The 12349-nt window shown below is 44.9% G+C and overlaps 1 protein-coding gene across 3 annotated transcripts in view; it reads left to right on the top strand.

Moving 5' to 3' along the window:
- The window catches only part of TBX5 (T-box transcription factor 5), a 43411-nt gene extending 36669 nt beyond the window's left edge, over window positions 1-6742 (top strand). For 2 of the 3 annotated variants that reach the window (XM_066255062.1, XM_066255061.1), the window contains one exon: window positions 4762-6742. In XM_066255062.1, coding sequence (XP_066111159.1) covers window positions 4762-5339 — 578 coding nt within the window. In that variant the 3' untranslated portion in view covers window positions 5340-6742. The remainder of the gene's footprint in view (window positions 1-4761) is intronic. The other variant, XM_066255063.1, reaches the window with a different exon arrangement.
- Window positions 6743-12349: the final 5607 nt, after the last annotated feature.

Raw genomic sequence — 12349 nt, forward strand, 5'->3', positions numbered from 1 at the left:
TCCCCAACCCCCTCCTTCTCCTCCCCCTCACCCCATAACCCCCACACTCTTGTCCATGTCTCTGAGTTTCATTTTTATGTCCCACCTATGTATGGAATCATATAGTTCTTAGTTTTTTCTGATTTACTTATTTTGCTCAGTATAATGTTATCAAGGTCCGTCCATGTTGTAAATGATCCGATGTCATCATTTCTTATGGCTGAGTAGTATTCCATAGTATATATATATGTGCCAAAGCTTTTAATCCACTTGTCCACTGCTGGACACTTGGGGTGTTTCTAGATCTTCGCTATTATGAACAATGCTGCCATAAACATGGGGGTGCATTTCTTCTTTTCAAACAGTGCTATGGTGTTCTTGGGGTATATTCCTAAAAGTGGTATAGCTGGGTCAAAAGGCAGTTCGATTTTTAATTTCTTGAGGAATCTCCATACTGTTTTCCACAGTGGCTGCACCAGTCTGCATTCCCACCAGCAGTGCAGGAGGGTTCCCTTTTCTCCACATCCTCGCCAGCACTTATTCTGTGTTGTTTTGTTGATGAGCGCCATTCTGACTGGTGTGAGGTGATATCTCATTGTGGTTTTAATTTGCATTTCTCTAATGATTAGTGATGTTGAGCATTTTTTCATATGCCTATTGGCCATCTGTATGTCCTCTTTGGAGAAGTGTCTATTCATTTCTTTTGCCCATTTTTTGATTGGCTTGTTTGTCTTCCTGGTTTTGAGTTTTACAAGTTCTTTATAAATTTTGGTTATTAGCCCCTTATCAGACAATAAGAACAGAATAAAATGAACTGGAGTCTTTTGACTCCTAATCAAGGATATTCCTGTAATACCATTCCAGTCCTTTCTACTTTAAGAGCTAAAATCTATCCATACACCAACTTATCTATCTATCCATTCATCCATCCACCACCCTTTATCCATCCACCCCCATCCATCGACCCACCCACTCATCCATCCATCCATCCACCCAACCATGTGGGTCAAGGTTACCGCCTTTTCATAGTCTCTGGGAGCTAAAATTCTGGGGCTGTCTAGCAGAAAGAGCACTGTTTGGTGAGTCAGAAGGCCTGGCCTATAGCTCAGCAAGGCAGTGACTGCTCACCACTCTGCCTCTGGGGTCTTGGTCTGAACGAACTCAGTTGCCAAGGGAAATGACCCGTTTGAGAATGGTGACAATATTTGCTTGATGGGATTAGTGATTTGAAAGCAGCTCTATGAGTTTCACAGCTCTGGAACCCACTCAAATACCTCCAAGTATTGGATGACCCTCACAGAGCCATCTGTCCAGTCTACCAAGGGGGGAAAGAAGTAAGAGAGTAGACCCCAGTTATTCAGACAGATAAGATTTAAACCCTCACTTTATTTGCAAGGAGATAGACAGAAACTAGACGGCACTTACTATTATCTCAGCCCGTACATGAAATTTCTGTACTATCATCATGTTTAGTCAAGAGCTGAGATTGGAATGGTCACAGTGGTTCGTCCAAGGTCACATAGCCCGCGAAAGCCAGAGACATAACTCTGTGCCCTAAAATCTGTGTTCTGGATTCATCATTAAAGCCACTTTTCTCCAGAATCAATAGCATCCAGAAAAAATGCAAGCGCCGGGGTTTTTCCCAGGGCTGCGCAGTGACTGGAGGTCAGAATCAGGAAAAGTTTTGCTGCACTCCGAGATACACAGCGGGACACTCTTCCCACACAGTTTTCTGAGACCGAGCTGTGGACTCGTCTCATCCAGGACTGGACCCGTGACTCCAGCCCCCTTCCTAACCATAGAAGGTAAACACGACTTGGCTGGGAGAGAGGTCTTAGCTGTTGGTCAGTTATCGGGCTCCCAGTAAAAAGAAAAAAACCCAGAAACAAAACCATAACCAAAATAAACGCAGAGATGACATCCAGAGCATTTATCGCAACCTGCAATCTGGAAGCTGGCGCTGGAATGTCTTTACAACGTGGTGAGGTTCGAGAGGAACTTGAGAACGCGCAGGGCCTGCTTTCATCAATGAGCCAGAATCGGGCTTCTCTCAGGACTCCGCACCAGATCTTTGGGGTAGTAAAGCCTGGAATGTGTAATTTTACAATTTTCCAAAATGGGCTCCAGCCTTTTTCATATTATTCTTCCTTTTTTTATTTGTAACAAATCTGGAAGGGGATCAGAAACTCGGAAACAGTTAGTTTGCCTTGGTGTGTGTTTTCTTTATTTTCTCTTGCCAAGGGTACCCTCCAGCTGTACTTTGTATTATTGAAAAGGGGAACGCCCTAGTTGAATGGAAAACCCGAAGGTTCTGATTCCAGCAACAATGGAAACATTCAGATTTATGGATCTGGGGGTGGAAGGAAAAATGGAGGGAAGAACCCAAGGGAGGAAATGACCAAGACAAAAAAAAGTTGAATGTAGCCATGTCTTCAAGATACCCAAAGAATGCCCAGCCGAAGGGCGAGCGTGGCCACTGGCACACCTGGATGTCTCAGACATCTGGCATGATGTAGACAGAACACCTGGAAGAGTGGCTGTCTTTTTCACTTTTTTTTTTTTTTTTTTGACAAATCTCTGGGCATCCTATGGGTCCCAGATGTGTCCCAGAAAGAGTCAGGTTAAAATAAATTTGCTGGCTCTTGGATGAGTACAACCTTCACTTAGCTGTGTTTTGTTTGGGAGATATTTGACTTAGCTGTGAGTGTCACCAGGAGATTGATGAACATGGAGGTGTTGGGGGAACCCATACCCAGGATACCCTTTCCTGGCTGGGCAGCTGTTCTGTAATGCAGTCCAAAGTCAAAGGATTTACTGTGGGGAGAATGCCTGATCTGGAGCTTTATATCTGAGGACCCTCCTGATCACAGAGGGTCAGCATCCTGCCCTCACTGCTCAGGGTAGAATGGAGAAGGACCAAGAATGTGTACTAGAGAAGGACTAGGACTATGTGTTGACCACTCTATGTCCCAGCACCTGGCACAGGACCTAGCACCTGGTTGGGTCCCACAAATGCCTGTTGAATGACTGCCTGAGTGGCGTTGGATATTAGAAATCTAGAGAGCTAGCAGCAAGGTATGCCAGGCAGAGTTGGGCAGACTCGGCTTTGACTCCAGCCTCTGTCCTTCCTGGCTGCATGACCTTGGGTGGGTCACTTCCCTGCACCTCAGTTTCTGCCCCTGAGACAGGAGTAAGGGCAGCACCTGGAGGATTTACTATGAGATCAGAGCAAGATCACATAGTAAGTGCTCAGTCACTAATGGCCATCACTTCCTCCCATCTCTGAGTCCTGCACCCTGCCCTTACGCCATCCGCCCTCGCAGTGAGTGACAGGGATGCCCCAGTGTTTCATTTTTCTTCACACCCCCTAAAGACAAATGAAGTTCTTAACATGTGTTGATTAGAAACCAATCGGAAGATGATGAAAGGAAATCTGCAGTTTGGGGGTAGAATTCCAGCTAAGGATGGGTCTGGGTTGAGGTTTACAGAATGGTGGAAATCCCCAAGTCTTGCCTCCCTGAAGGAAACGCCTGGAGGTGGGTTACTCTAGATTAGCTCTGCCGTGAGACTGGCTGGTGGCGTTACCCTCACTCCAGAGCTGCCCTTGAAGATGTCATAGCAGGAGAGCCACACGTTTGATCTTATTTCATTCCTAGCCACCCACTGGAGGAAGCGTTACTAGCTCTGATTCAGAGATGATGAAACTCAGTCTCTGAGAGGGTAGATGCTGGTGTCCCACAGATAGAAGCAGAAGAGCCAGATTCAAACCCAGATGTATCTGGACTTCTTTGCCTGGAGTCTAGGCTTTAGGGAGTCCTTGAGCCCCTGGCAGTTGTGAGCACACTCCGTTCTCCAAACTTTGCGGTTCAGTGTATTTTTCTAGGAGAGAGCCCAGCACTTTTGAGAGTTCCCAAAGGGGTCAGTGACCTCAAAGGGGTCAGAACCATGTCCGCTGCCTCATGCTCAAGGATACCTGTGCCTAGGGAATGCAGGTGGCTTGCAGCCAGCAAAACAGCGACCCCTTAGTGTGTACTGTCCTGGCGGTTCGTGCTTATGTAAGGCACCGGGAAAGAATTTGAAAATCCATTCATTTGTGCTCCCATCCATTGTCCGTTTGTCCATCCTTCCGTCCACTGCACAAATAGTTATTGCATGGTATTGGAGAGCAGAGACCTTAGAGCTGGGTCACTTGGACCCTGATCTTCGCTGCACTGCTAATCAGCTGGGTAAGGCCTTGGCAAGTTTGTCAGCCTCTCAGTGTCTCCTTTCTCTCCTCTGTAAAAGGGGAATCGTAACAGGACTCACCGCAGAGGGTTGTTGTGAGGATTAAATGTGTTTTCCCATGGAGAGTACTCAAAACACTGTGTGTTGTTTTTACTGTTATTGTTGACTTTCTTATTCTTCTCGTTACTTGGTATGAACCAGGTATGCTGCCTTCACAGAGTTTATACGCTGGGGAGGGGGGAAGATATAATAACAATGCTTCTTATTTATGGAGTGTTTCCCGACTGTGGGCTAATGTGCATTCTCCCGTTTCCTCCCCAACTATTCCCAGTGTAGAAAATGCTGTTACTGCCTTTTCCGTTTTGCAGACGAAGACACGGAGCTCAGAAAGGTCAAATAGTTGCTTAGAACTCCATGGCCCAAGGTGCGCAGCAATGGAGGCTGGGGCTTACCGTCTTAGGAGACTTGTTCTTCAGGCCTCCGGCCAGATGGCTGTCTCTGCCTCTAGTCGTAGGGTGGCTGGCCCTGGCCTCACGGGTCTCTCTCCTCCTGTCTTAGCAGATGAAGAATGTTCCACCGCAGACCATCCCTACAAGAAGCCCTACATGGAGACCTCGCCCAGTGAAGAGGACCCGTTCTATCGGCCCAGCTACCCCCAGCAGCAGGGCCTGAGTGCCTCCTACCGGACAGAGTCAGCCCAGCGGCAAGCCTGCATGTATGCCAGCTCCGCGCCGCCCAGCGAGCCGGTGCCCAGCCTGGAGGACATCAGTTGCAACACGTGGCCCAGCATGCCTTCCTACAGCAGCTGCACGGTCACCACCGTGCAGCCCATGGACAGGCTACCCTACCAACATTTCTCTGCTCACTTCACCTCGGGGCCCCTGGTGCCCCGGCTGGCTGGCATTGCCAACCACGGCTCCCCGCAGCTCGGAGAGGGCATGTTCCAGCACCAGACCTCCGTGGCCCACCAGCCTGTGGTCAGGCAGTGTGGGCCTCAGACTGGCCTGCAGTCCCCTGGCAGCCTTCAACCTTCTGAGTTCCTCTACTCCCATGGCGTGCCAAGGACCCTGTCCCCACACCAGTACCACTCCGTGCATGGGGTTGGCATGGTGCCAGAGTGGAGTGAGAATAGCTAAAGTGAGGCCTGCTTCTTAATAGACATTTGCTAAAGAGAGGGGGTGGGGAGAGAGACAGTAGCAGAAAGAACCCCACGGACAAGATTCTTCATTTTGCCCCATGCTCACGTCTGCACCCGAGACCCCTTAGATGCTGATCTAATCAGTAGCCTGAAACCACAATTCAAAAAATGTGACTTTGTTGTTTTGTCTCATAACTTAAAAAAAAAAAAAAAGATGAGCCCCATTCCCTCCCACCCCACCCCCCATGACTACCACACTCACCAACGGGCCACGTTCACACCACCTCCAGAGGTCTGCCCTGATTCCTTCCTTCAGTCTCCGGAAAGTCTTGCCTCGTCAAGTGTTTTATTCCTACGTGGAGCTGGAGTCTTCCTATCTTGGTGTTAATGTTGACATTGTTATATAATAAATAATAATATATTTTTTTCTTTCAATTTTCTTAACGGGACCCAGTCCCTTATTTTGGGGGAGGTCTGAGGCAAGTATGTTTCCAAGTATGGGGTTCCCTTCCTATAAACTACCCCAAAAACCTAAAAATGCCACCCTCTCCTTGACTAAGAAGTGACCTACCTCTGCCATGTGATGTTTCTGAAAACGTGCCCCATGTCTCCAGCTTTCCTCTGATTGTGTCCTATCTTCCCCCATCATCACGGAACCCCGTTTGCCTCCCAGGGGAGTCAGGACGACCTTGGATTCCACCTGGCGTCATATCTTCCTCAGCGCTCCCGTCTTCCCAGCTCTGGGTCGTTGCAGCCATCTGTCGCTAAAACGTGGCCTGCAGTTTCCCAGCAGATAGTTTGCTTTGGAAAACTTAAAACGCCCTGGTTTACACGGAGGCGGAACTGTGATAAGCAAGGGGCAAGCTTCGAGCTGACAAGAGTGGTGAAAAAAGCCAAAATAAATACTTGTCCTAATCAAAAAAACACCAAAAAACAAAACAAAAACAAAAAAAACCTAAAAAACCAAAGCCAGCCCCCAGCCTCCAAACCTCCTGAAGACCCAACTGGGTGCAAAAGAAAACCCACGATTCCTAAAGACGCAAGACGTGCTCACTGAGCAGTTCTCTCCAAAGGATCACACCTGATGTCGACACCAAACTGTGGTCACGGGAAGCAGAAAACAGCATATATATATATATATATATATTAAAAAAATGTGTAAGTAAAACGTTATTGCAGGGTTCTTCAGATGTAATATTTTACTGGTTCTATTTATTTATAAATAGGAGTTCTAATTAAGTAATAACATGAGATGAAATCCAGCCTAGGGGCTGGCCAAGAGCTTTTAATTTTATTGATACTCGAAACCAAGTTTGCGTTCTTTATTTTTCCCCTCTTTCGAATGTGCTTTGCTTTCTTGATTTAAAAAAAAAAAAAAAAAAAAAAAAAAAAGATTGTTTTTTTAAACCGACCCTAATGAAAAGAACAGGGTAATATGCGAGGCTGAGAATGTCCAAGTACGTGAGCGTGTGTGCGTATGTTTGTACGTGAGTGTCTTCGAGCAATTTTGTCCTTTTTATGTTGCTAAGGGTGGGGGGAGAATTAAGTACTTGTTTCGTATATTTGTGTGCCAATTAATGCCTAATAAATAATAAATACCATGTGCTTAAAAAAGTACAAGGGACTTGAACATCCTTTTTTTTTTTTTCCCCGTTCTTTCTACTGACTGGATAGGAGGAAACCTAGGGAGTGGACATAAGGAGTTGTTGTATTACAGGTGAATTTTCACCCCATCTGCCCTCCCTTGCTTGTTTCAAGGTATTTAGAATCCCTTGTACTTGAATGTGATGAAGCTGAAGAAGCTGAATAGATTTATCCCCTGGCTTATGTCCCAGGATTGGAATTATTTGTTTTCATTGAATTGTGTCAACATTGGAAAAGAAAAACCACCAGGAATTCAACTGACCAAAAAATGATATTGGTCACGCTTTGTCTAACAGCCAATACTCAGTTTTCTGAAGGATCTCTGTTTTTGAATTAATTGCTGAAACTGAGTATTTTGGAGGTTCCAAAGCACGCAACTTTTTGGGTATTTACTTAAAGCCCACAGATTTAGAACCTCTGAGTTGGCCCTGTGTAACCCATGTGGGCAGAACGGAGCAGTGAATTGGTAAGTTAGTGCTTCAAATTTTATTTTTATCTCAATTATCAAGAATATTACAACCCCCTGAAACAGGAATAACTGGCGTGTTGATTACAAATCATTCATTTAATCAGATCTCCCTTGGGAATTTTCCTAGTCAAAGAACACTCGAGAAGTGTGAATTGATTATGAAGTAATGACAATTCAGCTTTTTAAAATACAACAGAGAAACTAGGTCAATGGCCTTTTAGTTCCCACAGAGAATGAATTAGTACAGTTTCACTAAGTTCTGACTGTCCCCTAAAGAGATACTTATTCTGATGGGTACAAACACACACACACAAATGACTTTTGAAACAAACTGCCTTCCAAACAAATTTGCCAAAATACAAGGCAGTCAGCCTTGTTCTTTCATTAAGAACATGACAAGAATACCGAATTGACACCCCAATCCCCAGCACTCGAACAGTTACCACCCTTGGAAAATTATTAAAAACATGTTCACAGCAAGTTTCATGAATCAGAAAAGGGACACTGTCATTCTGTAACAGATGCAGGTTAACCTCTCTGGGTTCCAAATGGTGATGATCAAGGATATTTTCATTGTATCGGTTGTTGTAGGATGTGATACAGTGTAGGTTGTTGTAAGTGTTCCTGTAGTTTTATCACTATTTAAATGTCAAGAGGCACAACACAAATTACTATATTTCTGTAATATATTGAGTGGATGCTTGCTCTGGACTAGACATGTCATAAGTAATGGGAACATAGTGGTAGGCTAGGTGGTGGAGGTTGTGTCCTCCTGGGCCTTATGTTTTGGTGAGAGATACAGCTCTTAGGTAATTGCATAATCAATGGATTGTAAACACAGGAAGACTATGAAGGCCATGGGCATGATGCCATAATAGGATAAGACGAGGGGTCCTAACCTGGTCTGGAGGAGACTTTTGAGCTGAGCTCTGAATGATGAGTAAGAATTAGCCAAGTGAAAAGTTGTGAGTAAAAGTATTTCAGGCAGAGGGAATAGCTTGTGCAAAGGTCCTGAGGCAGAAACAATGACAGAGAAATGAGATATCAATTCATGAATGTGTAGCATTTACCTAGTCTGCATCATCCATTTATTCAATAAGCATGTGTTAAGGTCCCAGACTATGTGGTAGACACCTTTTCTCACTGAAGACCCACTGAGTATGTTGGGCTTTTTTCTAGCTCATTCCCACAGCTGTAGAGGACAGGCTAGATTTGTGAGTGGGTAGGCTGCTTTGTACTTGGAAGAAGAGTGTTACAGTATCCTGGCTTCCTGATCCAACACTTCAGTGTGGGATTCAAAGGTATGGGGCAGAAGGATCACCAGAACTTTTGAAGATTCAGATCATTAGTATTCTTAAGCTCAGAGAGGTTGGAAACACCCCCAACATTACACCGCTGGTATGTGGCTACCTAAGCTAGTCCAAGCCTTATATTCCTCATTCACTAACAGGCAAAGGACTGTTGAGAGGGTTAAGTGACATAATATCTGTGGAAATGGCCAGTTAAGTAACTAACGCAGTAGATGCTCAAAAATGCTTGAACAGAAAGGCTTTCATCAATGAAACGCAAGTTAAATACAGTTTTTCTTCACTGACTTGGCAAATGTATATATTAAAAATAATGATACCTATTGCTAATGAGAAAATAGAACATTTCATAAACTGCTGGTTGAAATAAAAATAGATAAGCCTTTTGGGAGGAGAGTTTGGCAAAGCATATGAAAAGCCTTAACATTGTGCCAATCATTTAATATGATAATTCTACTTTGGAGAATTGGTCCTAAGGAAATAATCAGGACTGTCCATAAGTTGTTTTATTTTTTTCCTGGGAAGTTCATCATGAGTTTTTTTTTTAATCATAAAAACTGGAGACAGCCTTATTATCCAATAATATGGGGCTGGTTAACTTTACACCAGTGTACGTAATGGCATACCACAGAGCCAATGAAAAACATGTTTGTGAAGATGATTTAAAGAAGATACTTAAGATACACTGTGAATAAAAAAGCCTGTTACAAGTAGCTTCTCAGTTTTATTAAACACACCTGCATTCTTCACTCTTATGGGGGAAAAGAACCCAGTTAGAATGTACAACAAATAATAACAGTGGCAGGACTGTAAATTAACAAAATGTTTTTTGTTTTATTAGGCATTTCTCATTTTTTTATGATGATGAGGATGAATTATTCTTTGTGATTAGGAATACAATTCCTATGAAAAAATTTGAGTTTATTTCTTGGGCACTGATCAAATGGAGTTTCCATGGAAGGTGGGACAATGCCTGGATGCTTCTGTCTCCACTTTCCGGACCGCTCCTTGTATTCTTGCTCCTCTTGGGGGTTAAGCTATTGAGTCAGGTAGTAGTAAGAATATCACCTTTGTTCTCTAACTGACCTGGCTTCTATAGTTCACTTTGCCACTCACTACTTCTGTGACCTTAGGTGACCTTGGGTGAGTCATTTCACCCTTTACCCCTCTATTTGATCATCTGTGAAACGAGGCTAAGGACTCACCTCATCGAGTTGCTCTGGTGAGGACTCCATGAGCCAATGCGTATTCAGCAGGCAGCATGTGGCCCGGGATTGAAGAAGGGCTTGGTCGCTGTTAGTGAATAAAAAAATGGATTAGTACTGATTATCGATTATTATCACTATTAGTAATATTACTGTTCCTCTCCCGCATCATGGGTGGTATTGATGGACATAGCAGACACTGTGAGCGACCGGCCCGGTCTCCTGGGTCCACCCTCTAGGTCGCCTGCAGGTTCAGAGCGTGGTTCCCATACATACCAGTGACTTCCCACTGCCAGTTTCTGTGTCCCTCTGCCTGAGGTCCTCTTCTGGCCTCAGGTGTGTGCTTGGCCAGGGAATTAAGTAATGAGGGACAAAAGTTGGTGTGTCAATATCCCCGCTTCCTGTCCCCTGGGTGGGACAATTCCAAGTATGTTTTACACAGGCTCTTAGAGGGGCCTCAGCACAACTGAGCCCCGTCGGTCACAGAGGTGACCTGTCATCACCACGCCCTTCACTGGCTTCCTTCCCTTCCTCATCTCATTTCTCACCTGCTCGCCCCAGTACAGCCCTGCACCACATCCCTGTTTCGGGGCCTGCTTTGGGAAAAGCCTAAAGGCAGAGTAAAACTCTTAGTCCAAGAGCTTTACCCCTCAGACAAGAGGGTAGGGATGCTCGACCTAAGAAACACTTATCTATCTATCTATCTATCTATCTATCTATCTATCTATCTATCTATCATCTATCTATCATCTATCTATCATCTATCTAATCTGTATCTCTGTTCTCACTCCCCCAGAGACCGAAACAGTGAGTACACATGAGTCTAGTCTCGGACTAAACCTTCTTTTTTGGTTCCTTCCACTGAGATCCCCAAGCTTGTCACTTTAATATAATGATGGCTCTCCAATACTCTCTTTACCGCTGTGAGTCCCCTCTTCCCACTGCCACCCACGGGTGTCTAGGCTGAGCACGGCACAGCCCTCACCCATCACTTACATAGGCAGTCTATCTGAACAGCAGCTCTGCACCATGGGTACTTTTGATACATTCTTTGCTTTAAGGTTGTATCACGGCTGCGAACAACCTTGATGTGGAAATAACTTGGAGGTCTTCTGTTCCAGCTCTCTGCCTTCAGATGAGTGAAGGTCGAAACCATGGGAACAGGATAGTTGCAGAGCAGTCAAATCCTGCTGGAACGCAAGTCGGGTATCCTTCAGGTTCAGGATTCTTCCTAAAACAAAGCCTTTCCTAACTCTGTTACCTGCCTCCTTTTCCTAGAGGAAAATGCAGTTGAAGGGAAAGAAGAGGAGTGAGGAGAGAGAGAGAGAGAGAGGGAGACCCAAGAAAAGCTTTTACATTGCTCTAATTTCTGAAACATAAAAGCTATTCTTTTAGAGAAAATCCATTTTTTCCCCGTGGCATTAAGGATAGAGAAATTCCTAGGAAAATAATTTGTCAAGTCTTGACTGATCAAAGATACATATGAAAGGACCCCACTTTTTTTTTCCCAAGGCAAAACCAGCCCCCATCCAAGCTCAGAATGAATCGGCAATTCATTTGCTGACTGTCAGATAAAGTAGCACAATCCCCATCACATCTTTAACGGGGACGGGGCCAGAAGGAAGCAATTCTGTGCCCACCGCGTGTACAAGCTGGGGGTATGTTAGTGATTAGAGGGATCCTGGGCTGGGGGAGGCAGAGAGATATGACTCAGATTCACAAATGCACCATAAATCTCCCTTTTATTCAAAATGTGTGTTTTATAGTCATTTCCTGGCCAGTTGCTGCCTTGAACAAATATATAACATATCTGGACTTCGCTTTCAGATCCAGAGCTGGGGTTTGTCTTGTGGGCCAAATATTCTTGCTATTTCCAAGAGCAAATAATGCAACTCTCCTTTCTCCCCGACTCACTAGCCATGTCCAGCATCAAAAATAAAACAGAGGTCTGTGCTAATTGGGCCGAGAGAGAGAGAATGCAACACCTGGCCAGTTGAGCTAATTTCTTATATTCTTCCAGCAGGCTACCTACCCTCTCAACCCAACACCGCTCAGCCGGGCACACACATGCCCATGAAGTTGCAGCCTCTGAGGGTCACTGACTGTATCTGGTTAGATCCACTAAACTTGGACGTTAGCCAAGAACTCTGGTTTGGAAGAGCAAGAGCTTTTAGGAGATTTCCATTTGTTTTTTGAAACATCAGCCCCTCACACCCCTCCCTCGCCCCAAACTTCGATCCCATTGCATGGAGGCAGCCTCCTCCAGAGGTGGGAAGGGGGGGAGGCCAATGACTTTTTTCATTCTTTTCTTCCCCTAGCCATCAACTTCAGTTGAACTTGGAGTTCAAAACCCAGAGTACTTTTATAGCCCTGTTTATTGAGG

The sequence above is a fragment of the Saccopteryx bilineata genome, chromosome 2, assembly GCF_036850765.1.
Source record: "Saccopteryx bilineata isolate mSacBil1 chromosome 2, mSacBil1_pri_phased_curated, whole genome shotgun sequence".
NCBI classification, from domain to species: Eukaryota; Metazoa; Chordata; class Mammalia; order Chiroptera; family Emballonuridae; genus Saccopteryx; species Saccopteryx bilineata.